Source organism: Phocoena phocoena, chromosome 9, assembly GCF_963924675.1.
Source record: "Phocoena phocoena chromosome 9, mPhoPho1.1, whole genome shotgun sequence".
In the NCBI taxonomy this organism is placed as follows: domain Eukaryota; kingdom Metazoa; phylum Chordata; class Mammalia; order Artiodactyla; family Phocoenidae; genus Phocoena; species Phocoena phocoena.
The window spans coordinates 94,506,286-94,530,957 of record NC_089227.1 but is presented as its reverse complement, the minus strand read 5'-3'; the positions used below and the strand labels follow the sequence as shown (position 1 = coordinate 94,530,957).

The 24,672-nt window shown below is 48.7% G+C and overlaps 2 protein-coding genes across 4 annotated transcripts in view; both read right to left on the bottom strand.

Moving 5' to 3' along the window:
- Positions 1-1,590, bottom strand: part of CLCN1 (chloride voltage-gated channel 1) — a 31,154-nt gene extending 29,564 nt beyond the window's left edge. The window contains exon 1 of the mRNA XM_065883672.1: positions 1,411-1,590. Coding sequence (XP_065739744.1) covers positions 1,411-1,590 — 180 coding nt within the window. The remainder of the gene's footprint in view (positions 1-1,410) is intronic.
- Positions 1,591-8,830: 7,240 nt separating this feature from the next.
- On the bottom strand, positions 8,831-24,115 carry CASP2 (caspase 2). 3 transcript variants are annotated; one of them, XM_065883758.1, is made up of 11 exons: positions 23,945-24,101; positions 20,531-20,681; positions 20,058-20,225; positions 19,837-19,918; positions 18,927-19,021; positions 18,473-18,649; positions 12,716-12,844; positions 12,476-12,566; positions 9,374-9,523; positions 9,123-9,232; positions 8,831-8,962 (listed from the first exon to the last, which is right to left on the bottom strand). In XM_065883758.1, the coding sequence occupies exons 1-11, from the start codon at positions 24,016-24,018 to the stop codon at positions 8,831-8,833; spliced, it is 1,359 nt and encodes a 452-aa protein (XP_065739830.1). In that variant the 5' UTR covers positions 24,019-24,101. The 3 variants fall into 3 exon arrangements, with proteins under 3 accessions (XP_065739830.1, XP_065739829.1, XP_065739831.1); XM_065883757.1 differs by having other exon boundaries at positions 20,037-20,225; positions 23,945-24,099; XM_065883759.1 differs by lacking the exons at positions 8,831-8,962; positions 9,123-9,232; positions 9,374-9,523 and adding an exon at positions 11,683-12,391 and having other exon boundaries at positions 20,037-20,225; positions 23,945-24,115.
- Between the last annotated feature and the right edge of the window lie 557 nt (positions 24,116-24,672).

The window sequence follows — 24,672 nt, the reverse complement described above, 5'->3', positions numbered from 1 at the left end:
GGTGCTCCATGCCAAACTGGGCTGGGAAACACTGAAAGAGCCGGATCTGTGCTGGCTGGACCAGTGTCCACCAGTCGAGCAGGGCTGGGGGGGCAGGGAGAAGGCAAGCCCGAAAGTATTCGCAGCGTCCGGATTCCTTAACAAAAACACCCGTGTGGGGGGCGGGGGCTGGGGCTGGGGCTGGGAGGATGGGTGAAGCGATGCTGACAAAACACTGATGACTGATCACCGGGCAAGGGGTACTTGGGCATTCATTACACTGCTCTTTCTGTTTTTGTATGAGCGTGAAATTTCCATAATAAAATTTAAACAGAGAAAAACTTAAGTCCAAACTCCCCTTCTTTGCCTTCAGGGCTCTTTGGAGGCCAGCCCAACCCTACTTCCCAAGTCACCTCAGTATTCCTTTCCAACAGGAAGCTTCACGCTAGTGCACCTGGTTTCCTCACTGTCACCAGAAGTGCCATAACTGCACCTTTACGCAAGTTGTCATCCCACCCAGACTGCCTCCACGGTGACGGTGAGCCCAGGGCCATGAGGAGAGGTCTTTCTGTCCAACCCCACACAGTGTTCCAGAGTCCCCTCCTCCAGGAAGCCCACTCTGACTCACCATTGGAGCCTCTGCTGGCTTTTGTGTCCCAGTCCCCACCTGATTCTCCGGGGCTGCCCTTACCCACCACCCTCGGGATGGATCCGGACTGAGACGTGGATCCTCTGGACCCCCGACGCTGAGATCACCCAGCCCAGGCCAGCCCTCAGTTTCCCAGTCCTGTCTAGACCCCGTAAACTAGAGGAACCACAGTCCACCCCCTCGTTGGCTAAAACACTTTTAAATCTTGATTTCCTGGTCCTCCTGGCAGGTTCCATCCTGTCGCCCTCTGCATGCACATTCACTAATGTGAATGGCTAATCCTAACCTGTGTATTTATCTGCGACAAGCTCCCAGCCTGTCATTCGGCGGTGCTCATCCCATTGCCCATTCCTAGACGTCTAGAAGCCCTGGAGGATATTTATCCCTGGACATCCCTAATTAGTTCACAAGCCCCTCTCTCTGGGTACAGATCTCGTAAGGACAGCTCACGCACACAGAGGTGTGGTCCCCTCTGCCACTCACCTCGTGTGGGTTATGTAAGCACGAGCTCGTCATGCATGTGTGGCTCTGCCCTCTCCCCCCAGGATTCGGGGGTTCTGTTAGTAAAGCTTGTGTTAAAGTACCCGTGTATCTCTGTATAAGGAGCTCACAAGGCTGAACCCAGACCTTCGAAGAATGTTCATATTTTGAACACATGACTGCGTACTTTTTCAAGTTAAAAAGATCACAGTGCTCCCTCTTTTCACCTGATTCCTCTTTGCCCCCAATCCATGGCACCACCGTCTCCTCGAATCCACCGCCCCCTCCCCTTAGGACTTTACCTGTGTGGGGCGGGCGTTGGGACGGGAGCCTGCATCCCTCCGGAGCCTGTGCTGCAGGCCCCCACTCTTGGAGGGCAGTCCGTAGCTGGTGCAGTGTTCAAAGGGCATGTACTGGTACTGGGGGGCGCTACCCCACCAGCTGGGCTCGGCCCCAAGCCTCTGGGACCCAGATGGCTCCATGCTCCCTCCCCCAGCCAGGCCTCGGCCTGCTTGTCCCTGCCCTCCCCCCAGTACAGCTCCTTAAGCCTGCCCTCCTGCCTGTCCCCAAGGCGTCTGGGGCAGCGTGCCCACCCCCAGCTATTTATAGTTATCTCTCCGTCACATGACCCCCCCCCCCCCAGCCACATCTGATCTGCTTGGGGTCGAAGCAGGTGTGAGAGCCGTGTGGGGGAGGGGTTGGGATGAGAACCTGTGGGACAGCCCCGCAGGGAATTCCCTCAGCAGGGCCAGCACTGTCCCCCTCCTTAGTCACTAGGAGGCTCCCAGCCCCAAGCCACTGGTCCGGCTATAAACATTGCCCAGACCAGGATGGAAAACGGCTTCGCATGCTCTCAGACCTGTGTGCTGCCCCGGGTCTGCATCCTCTAAGCAAGCCACCTCTTTTCTTCAGTCTGTGGGGACATGAGGGCTGAGGAGCTGGACGGAGTGATCCTAGGGTCCCGAAGCACCGGGGGGCAGCTCACCTGGCAGAGTACCCGGCGCCTCTCTGCCATCTTTCCCTGCGGGCTTGTTCCCAGCTCTGTGTCTTCCTGAGGTTTAGTTCTCATCTGTCGAACCAGCTCTCCCCCAAACCCAGCCAGTGTTCAGCTTTCTCCTCCAGCTCTGCCTTTTCTGTCTGCCAGAGGCTGCTGGTGATGCTTTGGGGTCATCCCCTTGCCCACACCTTCATCACCCCCTGGGCGTGGGACACAGGGGTAATAGCCTCGCGTTCTGGCATTTCTCCCACGCCCCAGACTGGTACGCGTCAGCCACACCAGCAGCCTGGACGTACAGGGAGGGACTGAGCCTCCGTTTAGACTGTGAAGCATCCCTCGGAGGTCTATCAGGGCAGGTTAGATAACGGAGGAGAAGGGGAAGTGGGCCGGGGGAACGAGGGAGGCCGAGGAGGGAACGGAAAGGGCGTTTCTCGTGATGAGCCCGACACACATAAAAGACGACAGGGAAGTACTCTGATATTCTTCCCTTTTCAGGTCAATAAATAATTTTTGGCCAAGGCCAAACTACTCTATCTGGCATCACACTTTTTTTTAAACCAGTTTTCCTAGTACAGTCCTTCCCCTCTGAGCTCTTCACTATAGAAAAAAATTGGTAAACGTGAGCCAATGTGTGGTTTAGGATCCATCACCAAGTGAGGTCTGTCCCAGGACAGCCAAAGTTCAGGGACTGCAGGGTAGGGACACCAAACATCTGGTCTACAGTTACATTTTGTTCTAGGCTAAATGGGACTGTCCAAAGCAGGTGGGAGAATGAATACCATTAAAAGTACCTTTTCTAACATAAATCTGAAGGCCTATAATCTACCCACGAAGATTAAAAATGTGTGATTTGAGGGCCTGGAGGTTCTGTAACATCTCACTCCTCTGCAGGCAGAATGTAAGAAAAGAGATCTAAGGGGATGGTGTGAGATGAAAGAAATACTTTCTTAATTAAGAAAATAGAATGCCGAAGTGCAATTATATTCTTTGCGGGGGGCTTCAGAAACAGAAAAGGTTTTCATGCCTTTGTGGAGTATGGCTCCCCTGAAGGTAGCCAGTTTCTGTAGGGGCGCAATAATCCCAAGAAACAAGTATCTAGGGCAATTGCTATTTCTTCACCGCTCCTGAGAAAATCAGGTCCTGGTTGTGGATTCCAAAATTTGAAGGCAGAAGTTGTTGGCTCTGAGAAAACCCTCATACCCCACCAAGCCCCCTAGAAGAACCAGCAGCAATTCTAAAAACCAGATTCTGAAATCTCGAGGGTCGAGGAAATCTATAGCTGCTAGCGCTGGAGGGCAAGGATTTGAGAGTAATGATCTTGAGTCTGAGATTAGAGCTAGTTAAAATCTCATGGGTTATCAGCCTGCAAGAGAAGAAAATAAAATGTAAACGGTGCCCCCCTCCATCCCGACACCCCATGGGTGACAGTGCTTAGGCTCTTATTTGGAAGGCCAAAGATGGGTTTCTGGGGAGTTCTTTGAAAAGCTCCTAAATTTGGAAACGAATTCATAAGCATGCATTTATCTATGAGATATGTATACCGTATATGTATTCTTTTGGTGTTTTAAGTAGACTTTCTTGAGGTCCATGAGACTAGAAGGTTAAAACCTATAGGCTTATAGAATTTCTATTTGAAGGAAGGTTGTTGAAATGACCATCTGGGTCACAGGTGCAAGGGGACGTGTGTTAGGGTATAGGTGGTCGTGAACAAGCCAGCCCCTTGGCATCCCCACATCAATTTAAGCAGGAACTTTCTCCCTGGGTTAAACCCTTGTTTTCAGACTCCCACCTCTTCAAGTCTGGCCTCTCCAACCATTGGATGATACACCATTACATTCTCTCTAAGGCGCTTTCGGTCATGACTTCCCCTCTGCACATCCAGCCTAGTGTGGAACCCATGACCACCTACTTTCTGAAACTTCACCTAGGCAACTGCAACTTCCTCTGAACACACTTTCCCTTTGCAGTTGTCCTCACTGGCAGTCATTTCTCCTCTACTGCTTATTGGACCTTGCCTTCCAGATCCTTCAAAAATCCCTGGTCCCTTCCCATACCTTGCATATGAGGCCTTCCCGAGAGCACTGGACCGGGCTCTTTCTTTCTCCCCTTCTGTATTTTTGAACACGATACAGTACACTTTTCCCTATTCTCTACCCCAGAAGGGCTAAGATGGAATAGTCTTTGGTCTCAGGCTCCTTCTCCCAGCTCAGTGGGAAAAATCTCTGGCCCCAAAAAGTGAGGAGGGAGAAAATCTCATGCTAAGAAAAAAGTCACAGAAGCAATATTGTTAGCGGAGAGCATGAACTCAATTGCCAGACTGTTTCCCATCCTGGCCTCCGTTTCCTCAGAAAGGCAGTAACTTAACAGGGTTACAGAGAGAAAAGAACGCACGTGAAAGTCATAGTGCCGGCCCCAAAGTGAGCTCTGAATGTTAACTTGTGTCATTAAACTGAAGTTTATTCTGTGAGATGGTTAACAGCCATCTCAGATGTCCAGAGAGGTAGGTGTACACATGCAGGTGGGCTACGGGGTTAACAGATGGTTAACAGATGTGTAATGTGTTAACCCTGTGGGATCCACCATGCATCCTCGTAGGGTAGCGTCCTTCATCCTTTTAAGGTAGCAATGATTTCCCTGTGTTTAGATAAGGGTGAGATTGGGTACCTTAGCCACGGTCTCTGATACCTTAAAAGGCCAAGCCACCATTTGCCATCTATTTAATTCTAGAGTCCACGTCCTTAAAGCTACATCTTTTTTTTTTTTTTTGATAATTGAAGTCTCTGAGCCTCATTTTCCACTTTTGAAGAAGAACCAGGGAGATGACGCCCTCCTGGCCTGTGGGAGGATGGTGTACAGCTGCACAGCCCCTGGGAGATGCACCGAGCCCTCGGGCAACTATAGCTGTTATGAACCTCTTTGCCTCAGACCACTTTCCCCCTCTGCTCATATCCCATCTGCCCCATTTCTTCCTGTTTTCCTCTTCCCTATTACAGGAAACAGGATGGGGGAGGGCAGCAAACGGCCACCCCCAGCTCAGGGATGGGGTATAATTTTAGAAAATCCCCTGGCAGAGGGGACAGAGCTCTGAAATTCAACCTGATACCCTTATTCAAGGGTGGGGCAGGAAGGACGTGGAATCCAGCTCAGCATATGCTGCTCTTTAATCCCCAACACACCGGCCTCCCGAACTCTTTCCTTCCACTATTCCAGTGCCCCTCCCTGGGGCTGTGTCTCCACCTCCCACCCCTGGAGAAGGTCCCCGGGTCAGTGCCCCTCCTCCACCCAGTGATGTTTCAGCCCAGCTTCATCCCTGTTAACCCTTCCTCCTCTGGACTCCTGGACAAGCTTCCTTCCCCCAAGGTCCACAGCAGCTTCCTACCACAATGCTCCAACAGAACGTGTTAGCCCCCCGTAGCCCATCTGCATGCGTACACCCACCTCTCTGGGCGTAGACACATCACACACCGAGAACTCCCAGGTTACACAGCCCACTGCTTAGACCTCTTCCATGCTGCCCGAGAATTCTCTTACGACCTATGCCCACCCTGGAAAACCTTAAATCCAAATTGGATCACGTGAGATCGGAAATTCTAGGATCCTCACCCTATTCTAGCTCAACCTGTTTCTCCAGCCTCCATCCCATAATCTAAGCAATCCAGAACTAACACCGCTTGCCAGTGACTCTTCCATCTCTTCTGACCATGAGGAGTCCCAGTGCTGGTAGCCATATTTTGGGGTTGCCTGTGGCCACGACAATGGAGATGGGCTCATCCAAGATGTGGATCTGGTTGTATAAAAAAGATCTGGCAGGGCTTCCCTGGTGGTGCAATGGTTGAGAGTCCGCCTGACAACGCAGGGGACACGGGTTCGTGCCCCGGTCCGGGAGGATTCCCGCATGCCGTGGAGCGGCTGGGCCTGTGAGCCATGGCCACTGAGCCTGCGCGTCCGGAGCCTGTGCTCCGCAACGGGAGAGGCCACAACAGTGAGAGGCCCGCGTACCGCAAAAAAAAAAAAAAAAAAAAAAAAAGACATCTGCAGATGAAACATCTGTAGTGAAAACAAACACTTCATTAATATAAAAACAAAACTTCAGGGCTTCCCTAGTGGCGCAGTGGTTGAGAGTCCGCCTGCCGATGCGGGGGACACAGGTTCGTGCCCCGGTCCGGGAAGATCCCACATACCGCGGAGTGGTTGGGCCCGTGAGCCATGGCCGCTGAGCCTGCGCGTCGGGAGCCCGTGCTCCGCAACCGGAGAGGCCACAACAGTGAGAGGCCCGTGTACTGCAAATAAATAAAAATAAAAAAGATCTGGCAGCAAAACAAGAGATGTTCGGCTCTGGGTATGCCTTGTGAGGTGGTGAGGAACGCTGTAAGAAGCTAAGGCAATGGAAGTAAGTGGGCTTTAGACACAGATTATCTACAGCTACGGAGACGTCAGGCACACATCGGTAATAAATATGAGCGTTTATTTGGCACCAGATGGCAATACAAAATCCTGGCAGTGGGAAGAGGAAAGGTTCTGTCACCCAAACACTTCCATACGATACTGAGCTAAGGGCAGGACTCGGCAACAAGTCCCCGAAGCCCTGCAGAACGAGTATTCACTGAGCACCTGAGCCACGAGAGGCTGAGCACTGTGCCCGGAACCACACGAGGTGTGGAAAAAGTCCTACGTGTGACTTCTGTCTTCAGGAGCTAATAATACGAGTGGATAAAACAAAACGTGGGAAAATACAGAGTACAAATACTAAATCGGGTATTTTGCCAAAAGGGAAATTTTGTCAAAAAGTAGGAGTCTAGCTAGGGTCGCTTCCTTCCTTCCGCAAACATTTATTGAAGATCCAAGACGTCAGGCACTGGGTACACATTAGTGAACAAAAGAGACAAGGTTTCTGCTCTCATGGAGCTTAACGTGGAGACGGGAATGAACAAGTGAAGCACCCTAATTGATGATTACACATTGTGATAAGTGCAATAAGGGGGATTAAACAGGACACAGTAATAAAGAAACACGATTCTTAGAGAGACAGAATGGCCTGGGAAGGCCTCCACAGCAAGGTGGCATTTAAGCTCAGACTTGAAGGATAAAGAAAGAAGCCACCAGAGACAAGAGTAGACTCAGTGGACCCAGGAGTGTCTGATGGCCTCAGGCAGCAAAGGCCTCAGAATGTCTGAGAAACTGAGGACAGCAGTGGGTTACGGGGAAATCAGCACTTAGTGAGGCCCTGCAGGCCAAGGTAAAGAGTCTGGATTTTATTTGAGGTGTGATAGGAAACCAGAGGGTTCCAAGCAGGGGAGTAACAGCATCAGATTTATACTTAAAAACCCAAACCAATGGGCTTCCCTGGTGGCGCAGTGGTTGAGAGTCCGCCTGTCGATGCAGGGGACACGGGTTCGTGCCCCGGTCCGGGAAGATCCCATATGCTGCGGAGCGGCTGGGCCCATGAGCCCTGGCCGCTGAGCCTGCGCGTCCGGAGCCTGTGCTCCGCAACGGGAGAGGCCACAACAGTGAGAGGCCCGCGTACCGCAAAAAAAAAAAAAAAAAAAAAAAGAATAGGGAAGTTTCATAAAAGCACAGATAAAGATGGCTTCTAGGGTGAACAAATAACATATATAGCAGTGGTCTCCCTGAAATGGAAAGTCATAACAGGAAGGGGAAATAGGCCACATAAAATCAAGAGGGGATTTAATACTGAAGCAGAAAGAGGGAACAAGGTACTAGACATCGCATCCTTGAGCAGCCAAATGATCCAATTAAGCAGTATTTCAGACAGAGCTGGGGGCAGCAGTAAACAGGATGAGAGGAAGGGGGAGAGGGGAGAAACAGGAAGCAGGGAGATAACCAGGAAGCTTTTATAGAGGGGACACTTCACAGGAAGAAAAACGAGGATAAGGTGACAGATTACAGAGTATGAGCAAGCCCGCCACTTTTATGTACCTCTGCCGACTCCCGCAGGGCTCATTTCAGGTGCAAAGCTCGGAGAAAGGACAACGGATTAGAAGATCTTTGAAACGTCCATGGGCAAAGATCAACAGGCGACAGATACAAGGCATCCAAACCCTAACCCCTGCTGAACGCTGGATTCCCTGAGCCCCAAGGAGCCAAGAGTGGAGTTGAGAAGACAGTCCTTCCGGGGGGTGACGTTCTGGAACCGAAGGGAATGAATGCACAGGTACGGGCCTACCCACAGCAGCAGAGTGACTCCTGTCCTGCTCGGCCTTTTGAAACCAAATGAAAAAGGTCTATGTTAAACCAGGACACCTTCCAAACTCTCACTCTGAGACAAATGGGGCGGGGATGTGACAGAAAAGATGGGAGATGACCTCTGAGACAGCTCAACTAAAGTAATAAAAGCAATCACCAAACGCTTCCTACAAGAGCCCTGGGGGCAGAAACTGAACACAAACATGGAGGAAACCCACATGCCCTCTCCCCATGGAGACACTATGTTCGTAACATCACTTGCCAGGTCCCTCAACTGAGGCCAAACGCTCCAGGCAACAAGTCCAGCCGGAGCTGGTTCCACAGGGAGAGAGCCTCCCACGGGAGTAGCCGGCCTGTAGTCTGAGGTCAAAGATGGAGACGATGGGCGTGTGAAATGAGCCTGGGATATTCCCAATCCCTGAGGGGGAGGGACAGAAACCGTGCGTCCTGGAGACAGGAGGCTCTATCACACCTCCCATGGTCCAGCGGCCTCCCTGTGGCACAGGTGATGGGAGGCGGCATCACGTGGGAGGGTGTCCCGGGAAGAGATAGAGGTGGTGGCACAGAGTGCTACAGTACTCGGACATCTCCTTGCATCGGTGGAACTCCGTGCCCGGGGCGTAGCCTTCACGCTCCTTGATGAGCGCGTTCACCTGCAAAGGCAGAAACCCAGGGCCCACGGCTTGAGAATCAGGTGTTTCCATGATCCCAGAAGAGGAAGGGTAGGGAGACTGTGAAAAACAGGGCAGGGGCGGAGGAAGGTAGAACAGCGCGGGGACGCAGAAGGTTCCTGGCGCCACTGAGCCGACTCACCTCCACGAGCATGTCGGCTACATGCTTGTCACAGGCCCTCTCACAGAACACCTGGGCGAGGGCCTCCACGTACCAGGAGCCCCGCTTGGTGTTGCGCATGGCAGCGGTCCCTGCAACCAGGACAGCAGTGAACACACAGGGAAGGTCCCGGGCACCCTCACACAGCTGGACGGACCCGCCGACACCCGCTCCCTCCGCAGTGGCGCAGAGAGACGCCACCTTTTGGATCTCTCCTTTGGAACTCACGATACCTCTGAGGCAGGCGTAGCCACAAATCATGTCCGAGCGAGTGGGGAGTCGCATCTTCAGCCCCTCCTCTTTACTGGCATCGCTCTCCTCGCACTCGGGGGATCGCTCATGGTTCTTCCCGTCTTGCTGGTCGACCCCACGATCCGTTTCATCTGTACAAAGGCAGACGGAGTGGACAGAGATGTTATTTCCTCTCTTGGGCCTGTCACAGGCAAGCCCGAGTTCCCTGCAACCTTGACTGGGAAGAACCATTTCCAGCTGTTGCCTCCAACCTGTGGCTGATGAATTAAAGAACAAACAAACAAACAAACGGACACCATTACTCCCATTCCTCTGCCAGAGTACACCGATCACACAGAGGGTGCCCATGACAGGCCGGACACCGTGCCCAAGCACATGCACTTATACAGAGTCCGAGCTCTGTCCACGCTGTGTAAGACAGGGCAAGTGCTGAATCAAATACTCCTCGTAAACAGAATGAAAAGCCATCTGTGTCCATGATTCACTTGTTCAACTGTCAATATTCCTGGAAGTCAAAGTGCTCCTTATTGCAATACACAATAAAATATTGATATATTTAGTTTTATTATGTAAAAAAAACAAGAAACCAAAAATATGATTACTACACTTATGCCATATGAAAACTACCACCTCAAATCTATCTATCAACAAACAAATTATAAAACTAAGCATGATCAGCTGTTTTCAGGGTGTTTTGGGTATTTTAAAATCACTTATTATTAATTTCATAAGCCAAATTGTCGCTGGCAGGCAAAATTTAAGAGAAATTTAAAGAAACTTAAAATTGGGATAATTTGACTATTTTCTCCTACACAATGTAAAAAGAACACTATTATTCAATATACAGATTCTCAACATACCCTGAGCACACATCCAACCTCCTGACCTAGGCCTTATCTACCCCAAGACATGTTCTCTTTCTGATGCTGTTGTTGTGGGGGCGGTAGGAAAGACACAGGACACACGGCCGTCACGCCGAAGGTGAAGGAGTAAGTATGCTTTCTTACACCTCCCTCTCCATAGGACCCCCAAGACAGCCTGAAACGGGAGTGAAGCTTGAAGGTCTGTGCAGAAAATGACCAAGATTCACTGATCCAATAAAAATTTACTGAGCAACCTCCATATGCCAGGCACTGTTTTTGTTTGAGGCCCTATGGATATAGTGAAGAAAAAGTCCCTGCCCTTCTGGAGCTTACACTCCAGTTTAGGAGCCAGTCATCCGGGGTGGGGCGGTCCTTCTAACAGGCATCAATTATGTTAACTGAATAGAGCGGAAGACAGTTGAGCTCGGGCTTTCAAAGGAAGAGCTGGCTACCGGTCATGCCTTGAAGGATGTAATTGTAGAGAGAAGATTCACGTTAGCCCAGAAGAGAGCAATTCTTCCCTATCCAGGTCTAGTATTTGTATATAATCTCTGAACGCAGGAGAAAATGATCATGAACATGTTTATTTGCTTTTACTTTGCTAGTGACACCTCCTAAAGGAAATAGGCCAAGCTGAATGTGTCCCTCAAGAGAAAGGAGCCTCCTCCCTTGTCTTTGTGTCTCAGATCTATTAACCAATAAACGTTTTTTTTCACAGTATCCCCATATATGTTTTTTATATTATTGCTACGCTTTTTAGGCAGATTAATTTCCATCCATTCATTCAATATTTATGAAGTGCTACTACATATCAGGTAGTGCTCTGAGCCTGGGGATACAGCAGGTGCATAAAAAAGTAAGTTCCTGCCTGCACATACTCTTTTCTTAGCACTTTTCCCTGCCATGGTAATCGTCCTGAAAAAAAAAGTTTATCGCATCATTTCTTACTTAAGCTCCCAATAGCTCTGTACTATTATCTGTCAAAGTCCAAAGTCCAAAATCTGAGCTGTAGCTAAAGGTATATGATCACGTGGTCAGCCACATCCCATTACATATGACTGATGCAGGTGCGCAGTTTTTAAATTAGATTCGGGCATACTTCTGGCTCAGCACACCTTTTTTTGGGTGGGGGACGGGGATATCTTTTTAATCTTGGTATGCTTGTCATTGCATTCCCCCCTTTTCCCTGAAAGGATCTATCTGTTACTCCACACCCATGTAAAAAATGTATTATTTGAATGCTTGGACAAAGTGACCTTTAAATCAAACTACAAGCCCCTTAGGGGCACGGATCACGTCCTAACAGTCAGAGCTGGTACTTTCCGCGGATTTCCTATGCGCCAGGTACTGTGCTAAGGAAGTCCTTCATACGAACCATTTCACTTAAGCATCACAACAGCCTGACCTTATGAAGTAGGTCTGATGATTATCTACATTTTATACTGAGGAAACTCAGGTGCAGGGACATCGAGCAACTTCTCTAACCTGACATAACTAGCCAGTGGTAGAGGCAGAATTTGACTCCACATTGAGAGCTTTTAGTTATTACTGTTTTCCTCCAAGATGAGAGGCAGGCCTCCAGTCTTTTGAGCCTAGTCTGGGAGTCCTGGCTCTTCAAGGGGTAAAAGAGACTGCGTGCAAGAAAGAAGAGGGACGGCAGCAGCTCACGGAAGAGCACGAGCCAGAGGCTGACACGGGGCTTCTGCACTGCTTTCCTGCGTGACACGTGAGTGACACACAGAAGGGAGGAGACGAGAACGCAGTGTAGCTGAGACGAGAAGTAAAAGGAGAAGGTGGAAAGGGGGAGGAGAGGTGGAGAAAAAAAAGAGGAAGAGGATAAAGTGAGAGGGCTAGGAAGCAGAGACAGCCGGAAAATCCTTAACTGGAATGAGTAACCAAAAAAGCACATCAGCATTAATAAGCACAGGAAGAAGGAAGCGTCCTCAGGAAAGAAGGCGAAGACACCGGCAGAGAGCGTCTGCAGGACAGGACGTGGCAGGTGCACAGGGCTGACCAACCTGAGAGCCAGGGGCTGCCCAAGTCCCAGCACACCCCATGCATTGGGAGACACTTACAGAGCAAGAGAGGCGGTGGCAGCAGTGAACAGAAGGAGGTGCCCAAGGGATCCGATAGCACCTGAGAGGAGCAAACAGGAAAGTGAGAGCGGGTGGGAGGCTGCCCAGGAGCCACACCCAGGTGCTGGTCTGCCAGGGCACTCACCTCCACGGCAGGCCTGGATGAAGAACATTTTCGGTTTGTTCTGTAGGCTCGGGCAGTTGGCATTGTCAAACAGCCGGAAAACCTCTTGTAGCTGCCAGAAACAAACAAGGGAGAAGGGAGGTTGGTGGTCAGTGGGACCTCCTGAGTCCTACACGCAACCGCAGCCATCACTGGAGAGAGGGGCAGGCGGGAGGTGAAGCGGCCCAGCTTGCAGAGCTGCGGCCACGGGACGGCACGCACCTGAAGCAGCATGCCGTCCACGCCATAGACACCGCCCTCCATGCCGTGGGAGAGGAGCGCCACTATGCAGGAGTCCATGACACGGTGAGCGGGTAGCTGGGCAAAATCCCGGAGCTTCTCTTGCATTTCCTAGAAGAAAGACAGCTTTCAGCATTGTTCACTAGTCAGCACCAATGTAAGCTTTTCTTCAGTGTCTGAAACCCTAAGCTATTAGAAGGTACAGCGTGTTCCCTACATTCCTGTGGTCAATGGTAAGTGAAGTCAGAGATGCACCAGAAAACTGCATGACTTCAGACAAAATTCTGAATATAATTTTACAATTCACAGGCTCACTGAGGTATGCTAAGAACTCCTGGATCAAAGCAAGTTATTAAGGAAGCTACTCATGCACGAGCTAGCTAACTTTCTCCATTCTCCCATCATCAACCTCATCCTTCTTCAGAGCGTATGCCCTTGTATATAAATGGCACAAGGGGGACCGCCGGGTAAACTGTAACAGCTACAAGAACTGCTGTGTGACAGAGGGCTCACAGGATCGTGAGAGTAGAGAACAGCAGTACTCCGTTGCTGTTGTCTGTCTGAGAATTCAAGTTCCCGGAGACAGTGATGATGCCTGTATAAAACGCTTTGTCCATGGAAGAACACACTCATGGAGGATTCTGTACAGGGTCATAACTACATATATGGGCCAAGGGATCAGAGAGACCTCAGCTGGATCCCTAGGTTCATAAATTAGAACAAGTTATTTAGCCCCTCAAGCCTCTAGTACCCATTTTGTAAGACAATTAAGCGTACATTTCCTCCAAGTTTGTAAAGATTAAATGAGATATGGCATAGAAAGGACTTATCACTATGTCTGGCACATACTGCAAAGATCTGCCATTACAATGTGCTTGTCTAATGAAGGGTAACAATATTATTTTTTTCAAAGAAACCGTGTAGTCTAACTTAAGAATCTTTTTGATCTTGCACTAGACTGCCATATATGAATAACACTCTAACTGAAGCATTATACCTAAGAGTACAATAATATGATACCAACTTTTAAACCTATGTCTCCCTCTACAACTCAAGATGTCTGGATTGTCTCTGAGAGGAGCAGAGAGAAAACAGGCTCATTTTACTATGAACTTGATCAAAATATAATGAAGAATATTTTATCTAGGCAGAACAGTTACAGTACACGTATATCTAACAGTCCATACACAGCCCCCAGTAAAACACACACTTGTGTAATACATTGCGGTGGTTCTCCAAGTGCGGCCCCTAAAACAGCAGCATCGGCATCACCGGGGAACCTGTAAGAACTGCAGAGTCTTGGCCCCCAGCAAACTGTGTTTTCACAAGCCCTCCAGGTAATTCTGATGTGCTAACGTTTGACAACTGCTTATCTGTTTGGAATAGTTCTGTTTGCACATAACTGAGATTTAATGAGAGACTTGAAAGTCTGCAATTTCACTGGGAATGGAGAAACTGGATGTGCTGAAAGAGCCTGTGTATTTTCTGAGCAAAGAGAACCCAACCATAATACTGGAGATCTTAAGGTAATAAAAGATATCCAAAATTCATTCATTTTAAGAATATATCATCTCAAGAGCCCACTGCCCCTCTGGAGTTGACTGTAACAGAATTTAACATGTAATAGGTGAAGTTCATTTTGCTCCAAGGAGGGAATAAATATACAGGTTAGGCACTAAGGAGCATTTTGCACTTAAGTGAGATTACTAGGTCAGTAAATAAAAGACAACAAAGCCCGAAGTTAAGAACACATGGGCTTTGTAACTGAATTGAATAAGATTAAACCATTCAATCAATGGGGGTTAGTCATTTGGGGAAATTTTTCCGAAAGTAGCGTAGCTTAAAATAGGATCTCTAGATCTATTTCTGATAAACTTACAGAACTTCTATAAATAGCAGGGCTCTTAACACTTCCAAGTGTTTTTGGCTGGGGGACACAGAAGAATAACCTGTGAACTCCCTGAAATGATACCCCAAATTTTACTGGCAGCTGTATTTTCCAGAGATGACCCATGGCTTACCCCTATACCCTCAAATCCGTATGTGACCAAATGCAAGTTACAAACCAATACCACGACATGGTGAAAGGAAACCTGCCACTTTAAAGTGTATCTCATTTCCTAATATACAATAAACTGTAATTCTAGAACTAGTAAAACTCATGAGGTAGATGCAAGAAGAAAAGACTCTGATGATGAACGGAAGCACTGAACACCTACATGAGCGGTGAGGATAATAGCGTGCTCTCCAGCACTGTCAGGTGAAATGGTTCTCTGAGACTACACTGTCTCCAATTTTTCAATGGAATTATCTCTAAAGCAAAAAGGAATAATATGGGGAGAAAAAGAGGATCTAAATTTTCTTGGTTCTGTCTCTTTGCTCACCAAATAATTATATAAAAGACTTGAGGGACTTCCCCTGAGGTCCAGTGGTTAAGACTCAACGCTTCCACTGCAGGGAGCACAGGTTCAATCCCTGGTCGGGGAACTAAGATCCTGCATGCCTTGTGGCATGGCCAAAAAGTTTAAAAAAAAAAAAAAGAATCGAGCCCCTTGAGATGTTCTATCAGAAAGATAGTATCGTGTACAGATGCCTAGCGCACCAAATTATCACACCCACTGTCGCTACCTGGTTTTAACTGCATCTGAAAGTTCAATTGGCCACTGTCAGAAATTGATCCTGCAATGTCCTCCTCCTGTTTCTGAATCTCCAGAGCTGAGGACTAGCATACATGGAGGGTGATATCCCAAAGGTTCAGTCCTAGCCCTTTTGCTTTTTCTCAAAGATCATAATCTCTCATTACTTGAAGTCTTTTTCCTACACAAGTAGTTCCCAAATTTACATCTTTGGCCCTGACTTCCTCTGAGGCCCTCAATTCCTTACGTTCTCCATCTTCTTCCATAGGTAGTTATTTAATCACAAAGCACTGACAGTACAATCATGCCATTATACTATTTTTCACATATATTCTTTTCCTTTTGGTCCACTATCCCGTCCAGGCCCCCACCATCTCATACTGACATTATGATATTAACCCCAAACTGTATTCCCTGCCACTGGTCTCTACCTCATTCATTACTGTCATATTAATCTTCCTGAATCATCACTGTGAATGCGTCACCTTTCTATTCAAAAACCACTAACGATGTGCTAATGTCAACACAAGGAAGTCCAATTCCTTTGGGAAGACATTCAAGGCCCTGTGCATTCTGGTCGCTTTTTCTCCAATCTCGTTGTGGGAACTCCTGTGCCCTAGACATTTGGTTCATCCACAAGGTCCCTAACACACACATTTCTAATCTGTATGCTGTTCTCCCTGTGTAGGACCCCTTCACTCCTCCTTTCTTGCCTCAGTAGCTTCCATCCTTCATGGGCAGCTTAAGTCTTACATCCTCCACTTATCCTTCTGACCACATCTACCCAGGTGATGGTTTCTTCCTCTTAACTACTGTAGAAGACACTGTCTCTAGTCTTTTGTTGTCCTTAGGAAATAAGGGGATGTGCCCCCCTTTTTTTTTTTAAACTGATGTCAAGACTCCCTCATCTAACTGAGGTCCCTTGAACTCAAGGTCCACATTAAAAAAATCTCTGGCAGCTAACATAGTTGCCCCCCGTTATAAGGTGCTCAAAATTGAACTCCACTGCAATTCAAGTTATAGAACAACGTAACCAGAGAATCAGAATCCAACAGGTCCTGGAATCTGCATCAGGGAATGGCATTTGTGAAGTGGGCCCATAGGCCCATCAAAGTTACCGTCTCTAAGATAAGAATCAGTAGTACACAGCTGACCTGGTGCTTAGTGATGTATCTTTAACTATCAAGCACATAAAATCCCTTACCAACTGCAAAAAATTTGGAAAACCGTGACATAATAAATTCCTAGTAAAAAAAAAAAAGGACTAGACCAAAAGCTGTAAAGAAATGTAAATCACATTCATTTTGTTAAGTGACCTTCTAATAGGATTCCCTCTGTAAGAATTACAGCTGTTGTCCCACCTTTATTCCCTTCATGCCCAGCAGCTCTCTCAGGAAAGCATATGACCTATGTGAATACTTGATGTAGAAAGGAGCTGTTCCAGCCATGGCTTTGAAGCAAGGGTGGGTTTACTTCTTTGCCTGAAGTAATTATTATTACCAGCTATTATTGGGAAGCTGGTAATAGCATGTAAAGAACAACATTCAGGTCCCTACCAATGAATATGGCCTTACCCCAAATTTAGCAAATACACAATTATTCTCACAGAAGCAAGACAGCTGAGAAATAGAAATGAAGACCACAGACAATGCTGACCATCCTACCTCAATAGACCAAAGAGAATCTTCTAGAAACCTTAATTTTACCATGGATATTCCCAAAGGCAAGTTTAGGAAAGCACTATTATTCTGAATCAAAATAAAGAATTAGTATTAATTTACCAATGGACTATTTTCAAATTCAAAACAGAACTACCTAAAGGTAACAAAGTCAGTGGTACAGCTCGGTAACTGAGGCTGAAGGGGACTAACTCCTAACAAGAATGCTTATGACCTGCAGGAACCTAGCTCAGAAGTAATCTATGCTAAGATCTGTCTTGTGGCCACACAACTGATAAGAATAGGTTATGTTAGGGACTTCCCTGGTGGCGTAGTGGTTAAGAATCCGCCTGCCAATGCAGGGGACATGGGTTTGAGCCCTGGTCTGGGAAGACCCCACGTGCCGTGGAGCACCTAAGCCCGTGAGCCACAACTACCGAATCCCGCGCACCTAGAGCCCGTGCTCTGCAGCAAGAGAAGCCACCGCCATGAGAAGCCCGCGCACCGCAGCGAAGAGTAGCTCCCGCTCGCTGCAACTAGAGAAAGCCCGCGCGCAGCAACAAAGACCCAACACAGCCCAAAGAAAAAAAAAATAATAGGTTAATTCATGAAATGACCACAAAACAGTATTTACCAGGACAATTCTAGCAAACTTTCATTTGTAGGAATTTTATCTGCCAACGTAATCTTGAGAACTGGACTCCTAGGCAGCAACGTCAACCAAGAAGGCACTGTCCTGTGTAACCCTGACTTATAAATATCTTTTCTTAGTTGGTTGGGTGCATATCAGTATCTCACCTCCTGAGGGACTGGGAATCAAGTTGCTGAGCATGTAAAAGTGAGAACCCGACCCTGGACTATTCTTACTCAGGGAGCGCACAGCCACCCTGAGAAGTCAACACCCAGGCAGCTGGCTGGCCTGAATCCTTTCTCTCTTTTCTTTTGTTTTCTTTTTATTATTTATTTTTTGGCTGTGTTGGGTCTTCGTTGCTGCGCACGGGGTTTCTCTAGTTGTGGCGAGCGGGGGCTACTCTTCTTTGCGGTATGTGGGCTTCTCATTGCAGTGGCTTCTCTTGTTGCGGAGCATGGGCCCTAGGCACACAGGCTTCAGTAGTTGCGGCAGGCGGGCTCAGTAGTTGTGGCTCGTGGGCTCCAGAGCACAGGCTCAGTAGCTGTGGCGCACGGGCTCAGTTGCTCCACTGCATGTGGGATGTCCCCTGCATTGGCAGGCGGATTCTCAACCACTGCGCCACCAGGGAAGCCCTTTTTTTTTTTTTTTAAAACTAGATTGCAAGATGGGCGGCAGAACACAGCAAGTTGAAGGTAGGGAGAGAACATAACTCTAGCGAGGCACAACCCAGCAGGCAGAGGAGCATGGACGTTCCTGGCCCCCAAGTGTTGCCCCGTTCTCTAATGCACACGTCAGCGTGTCCTGCCTCGGGTACCTGTGCAGTCTGGTCAAGAAGAACATGAACTTTGTAGCCCAAGAGCTTGAAGAGGGTGACTAGAGTGCTGTGGTCCACATCCCCTCCAGAGCGGAATTCCAGGTCTTTCTCGCCAGTGAAGTGCACGTTGCTCAGCACCAGTGCCAGGCCACGAGGCCGAGACTGCAACCTATAGGCCTGGGGAGGGGAGGCCGATTAGACCGTGAGCTTCTTGAGGACAGAAACTATGCCTCCCCCACTAGGCGAGGCATTTCAAGAAAACACAGACATCACGTTCTTCTTCTTAATCCCACCAGGTCAAGTATAGAAATACCCACAGAACACATTCAATCAGCAATTACTTTCTGACTAATAAAGGCAGGAAAGAAATGTATATACACAAACTAAGTTCAGATGCCCAGGAAGGTTATCTCATTTCCCAACGCTTTTCCTCTTGCCATTTTGCAAGACTCACCAGCTGGTAGTGCGCTTGATAAAACTCAGGAGTGCAAGACTTCACCTGAAGGCCGGGAGGCCCATCTCCATGGTCTAGGGAGCGTTCCACTGTATCTGCGGCACAGAGAGCAGAAAAGCTAGTGCACAACCTACACAGCAATCCTAGTGCTTCACTGTAACTTCAGGCACCCTTTTCGTAATTACTGGTCTGGCTCACCACCCTTGTCTGTAAGCTCTATGGGGGCAGAGACCCTGTTTGCTTTTGCTCATCACGGGATCCTCTGCACTTAGCCTGCGTATAGTAGTAGGTGCTCAACTCAGTGAATGACTGAACGGGGTATATGATAAAACCCTTGTTCTAATCACTAGGCTACTCAATCAGCAGGGTAGAGGCCCATGATGTAGTCTTTCCTCATCGTAAAATAACTAAGCTTGGGCTTCCCTGGTGGCGCAGTGGTTGGGAGTCCGCCTGCCGAGGCAGGGGACGCAGGTTCGTGCCCCGGTCCGGGAGGATCCCACATGCCGTGGAGCGGCTGGGCCCATGAGCCATGGCCGCTGAGCCTGTGCGTCCGGAGCCTGTGCTCCACAACGGGAGAGGCCACAGCAGTGAGAGGCCCGCGTACCACAAGAAAGAAAAAAAAACAAAAAAACTAAGCTTTACAGAGGAGATAGGCCAATTATGTGCAGGAACTTCCTACCTGCACAAATTGCTCCAAGGGCCGATCACCATTAAAAAACGATCTATGACGGAAGAAGAAGAACAGGCCCAACCCAGAGCCCATCTGAACTGTCCTGCTGTCCCCAACAAATTCACTGAGGAAACCGTTCCAATATGAACGAAAATAGGGTTCACACTGGGGCAAAGTCAGACGCCAGTCAAGGAAGCGGAAGGCGATCTGCGGGACCCATTTTACGCCATCAGTTCTCACCTGGGGACAGGCGGCGCTGCTTGCTGGGGGGGCAGGACTCACACACCGGGAAAGGGAGACGCAAGTGGTAGTCGCAGCTCAACTGTAAGAAAGCAGGACCCCCCGTACCAGGCCTTAGGGAGCTGGTCCAGCCCCAATAATACAGAAATCTAGTCCCGTTCCCCACTTCACCAGTCTCAAAAACGCCCTTCCCAACACACCACGTGTCTAGGGCTCCATACCGGTGGGAGTATGTGCTGAAGACCAGCCAGGGTTGTGAGCAACAGGTCCTCCAGGTGACCCTGCTTGGTCTCCCTCAGGGCCACACAGAAGGCATCAAAAGCCTGGGGGCCCCTCTTGGGCAGCAAGTTGAGGAGTTCCACATTCTGGCTGAAACTGCACACCTTGGCCTACAATACAAGAATAAAACATGACATCACATTTACTTATCCAGCTGTAATTCTGTTTCTCCAGAGGAGCTTCCTAGTAACAGCAGCACCCATCTCTAAAACTCCTTTTACAGAAAAATATGTACGTGGGAAGTCCTTCCCCCATTATTCTTGAATTATATGTGTCTTCTGTTAAATGCTCTAGGGTAGAAGAGCATTTTCATTTCCTTAGTAAAGCACTACATCTTTTTCACACTTTACTATGCTCTGTTCCTCTTCCTACCACTAATATATTTACTTGGTTTTTCTCTTTTGCCTTCAGATACCTGAATGTGCTCCCTCATTTCCAAGGTGATAATGTCCTTCTCCAGGAGATGTTCTAACAGTTCGCTCAGCAACAGCTGTTTGGCCAGCACCACTCGGTTCTTTTTTAGAGCTTCCTGATGGTCAGGATGCATGCCATACACTCCCAGTATCCTACAGATAAAAGACAGAAAAGCTGTCAAGTACAATATCTGGCACAGAGAAGTGGAACGGAAGAGGTGTGGGTAGGAGAAAGATAAAGAACAGGACTTACGATAACTAAAATGAGACATATTTTATTGAACGTGCTTAAAATCATAGAAGTATTAAGCAGTAACACACTGATCATAAGGAAATGATATACAATCCTTTATGGAGGATGTTCAACTGAGACCATCTTCTGAGATGAATGGTCTGACGAGGGGAAATATCTATCGTGACAAAAATAATACACACATGAGTAGACATACAAGAAGGAATATTCCTCCATCTGACCGACCAATTTTCATTAAGGAGTATTCCAGAAAACATTTCACACTATTTATCTAAGCTGCTGACAGTGATATGAGTCTAAAATAATCCTTTTTTTATATATATATAAATTTTATTTATTTATTTTTGGCTGTGTTGGGTCTTCGTTGCTGCGTGCGGGCTTTCTCTAGTTGCGGTGAGCGGGGGCTACTCTTTGCTGCAGTGCGCGGGCTTCTCACTGCGGTGGCTTCTCTCATTGCGGAGCACGGGCTCTAGGTACGCGGGCTTCATTAGTTGTGGCATGCGGGCTCAGTAGTTGTGGCTCGCGGGCTCTAGAGCACAGGCTCAGCAGTTGTGGTACACGGGCTTAGCTGTTCCGCGGCATGTGGCATCTTCGCGGAGCAGGGCTCGAACCCACGTCCCCTGCATTGGCAGGCGAATTCTCAACCACTGCGCCACCAGGGAAACCCCTCAACTATGGTTTTTAAAACGGTAAGCTCCTGTGACAAAATAACACTAGAAATGACCAGGATCCTATAAGAACCGAATTAAGTAAAAAATCTGACGGTAAGTCAGAGTAGATAAATGCCAATGATGAAAACAATCAACATAACCTGAAATCACTCAAAGAGTTAAAGCATGTAAAGGTGAAATTATTTTGGGAATTTAGTTTACGAGGGATGTCTTCATTTCAAGGATTCCTTAGTTTTGCTATGCGTTTAGAAAGAGTTCAGCTTCTGTTGATGAACTCAAAGAATCCCATTTCCGGGTGAGAGGGAGACACAAGAGGGAGGAGATATGGGGATATATGTATACGTATAGCTGATTCACTTTGTTATAAAGCAGAAACTAACACACTATTGTAAAGCAATTATACTCCAATAAAGATGTTATAAAGAAAATAAAAGAATCCCATTTCCAGTGTGTAATATCTATGTGCCTAATTTATATAAATCCAGGGTGTGGCAGCCTTCTTAGTCACAGTTTCCAAGTACATGACAACAGTAAAGACCTGATGGCAGTGAGAAAGGAATATGGTACCAGCTTCAGATTATAACTTTAAAAACCTATTTTAAGGGCTTCCCTGGTGGCGCAGTGGTTGAGAGTCCGCCTGCCGATGCAGGGGACACGGGTTCGTGCCCCGGTCTGGGAAGATCCCACATGCCGCGGAGCGGCTGGGCCCGTGAGCCATGGCCGCTGAGCCTGCGCGTCCGGAGCCTGTCCTCCGCAGCGGGAGAGGCCACAGCAGTGAGAGGCCCGCGTAACGCATAAAAAAAAAAAAAAAAAAAAAAAAAAAAAAAAAAAAAAAAAAAAAAAAAAAAAAAAACCTATTTTAAAATGCATTCTGGGGGTTTCCCTGGTGGCGCAGTAGTTAAGAATCCACCTGCCAATGCAGGGGACACGGGTTCGAGCCCCGGTCTGGGAAGATCCCACATGCCGCGGAGCAACTAAGTCCCTGTGCCACAACTACTGAGCCCGTGCTCTAGAGCCTGCGAGCCACAACTACTGAGCCCATGTGCCACAACTACTGAAGCCCGCACGCCTAGAGCCCGTGCTCCGCAAAGAGAAGCCACGGCGAGAAGCCCGTGCACCGCAACGATGAGTAGACCCCGCTCGCCGCAACTAGAGAAAGCCTGCACAGCAACAAAGACCCAATGCAGCCAAAAATAAATTAATAAAAAAATTAAAACAAAAACAAAAAGAATCACCTTGGAGCATACCAAAGCAGTTAACAATGACAACATGTATGAACTCTGGTAAAAATAAGTGTTAATAGTTCAATCGCAAAATAACATCGTAGCTGGATTCTGGGTATTTCCTCAGGATACACACCAATGATGGGGTGGGTTTACTCGACTTTTTTCCCTTAATTTACCAGTAGCATTTTCTCCTTAAAACTTTCTCCTCCCTTGGTTTCCATGACACCATTTTCTCCAGTTTCCCTCTCTGCTTACTAGGTCCCCGTTTCCTTCACAGGACCTTTGGTCTGCCCTTAAATGTTGACATTCCATTAGGAAGCCCCCTCAAAAAGCCTCTCCCTACTCAGTATCATCCACGCAATTCACTAATCGACTCCCCGTTCTTAACTCTAAGTTGTAGACTTGAATTTTCAATCAATAACTTATTAGGTTTAATCTGAAGCAGTATCCATTCTACACACACCTGCTCCTTGCAGGATTCCATACTACGGAGAGAGTCTCAAAGGTGGACTTTCCAAAAGTAACCACAATCACCTAGAACTTTAGGACACATCGGGAAAGGGGGGAGCGGGTGGAGGAAAGGACACAAAGAAGATTCTTAAGTCTTGATTCTGTGTCCTTCTGCAGGTTCTGGTTCCAAAGTCCTCAATTCATCACCTGGGTCTGGACCGGGAGGCATTAAAATATGTTATCCTGGGTGATGTCTGCCATGATACGATTTAACTGGGACAGAGGCTGAGACACTCGGAGCCTCGGGAACTTCCTTGTCTCAGAGTACACCCAAACCCCAAAATCTGTGTTGACTGCTGTGAAAATCTGGTCATTACACCCAACGCAATACGGATCATGATATATTCAATCCGAAACAAATGCACATCAGGGAGAATTCCGAGATCTGCAGGTCTCATCGGTTTTTATGAGTACAGAGTTTAGTTCCTCAAAAGGGAACCGAGAGAAAGAAAGAATCAAGAATCTTTTAAGAGAAACCGAGATTTAACAGGACTGGAAAGAGCTCGCCCGGTTCAGAGCCTCCGGGATTGGAAGAATGGAGGCTGGGGAGTCTTTGCTCGAGAGGGACGAGGCCCAGAAGAGATTCGCCCGCCCGCGCTCCCCTCGGGGGCTCAGCCGGCCTCCCACCCTTGGCTGGAAGCTTGGACACCGCGGCTTCCAGGGGCTCCGAGGGGAGGGGCGCCAGGGCCATACGCCTGAAACCCACGTCTCCCTCCCTGGGTCCCACTACGGACCCCTGGGACCCTCCCCACTCACCTGCGCCCCCTATCAGAGGTCATCAGCCCCTTTTGCTGGAGGGCGGACCGGGGGCCTGCGGTCGGCGCCGCCATTTCCCGGGCTGTGCGCGCACCGCCCACAACCCAAACAAACCGCGAGCCCTCTCGTCCACCGCATCCCTCCCCCGTCCGCCGGCGCGCAAAGCGCCTGCGCGCTGCTATCCCAGCTCCGCCCCCACGCGAGGCCGGCCGCGCCGTCGCCGGAGCGCGCGCAGGCGCAGAACCCACGCGGCGGACTCGCTGTCCAATGGGATGAGCGAGCGCGCTCGGCGGAAGGGGAAGCGAGGAGCCGCCCCGCCCTACTTGGCCATCCGATTGGTCGTCGGTTCCCGCGGAAATCACAGTTCCCTCCCCGGAACCGCCCACCTCTCCTCACCCGCCTGTTGCAAGAACTGTATGGAGATGGGTGTGGCCGGACTTTTCACTTTATTAAAGTTAACTGTTGGGACCAGGGTAAGGAGGACAAGGACAGCACTAGAAGGCGCTAGACAGATACCCGCGCAAAGAATGAGCGTGGGTCAGCGATGGTTGGCTCAAACCTGCATCACAGGCACAGCACACGATTAGAGAAGCTGGTGTTCTCTTTGGATCTGAGGAAGCAGGGCAGGGGGTCCTCGGGTAAAACCCAGCGGGGTCAGGCGCAGGGGTGAGGCTGAAGCTGTTGCAGACAGTGCAAGTGTTTCCAGTGCTTCATAATAGATGATGCAA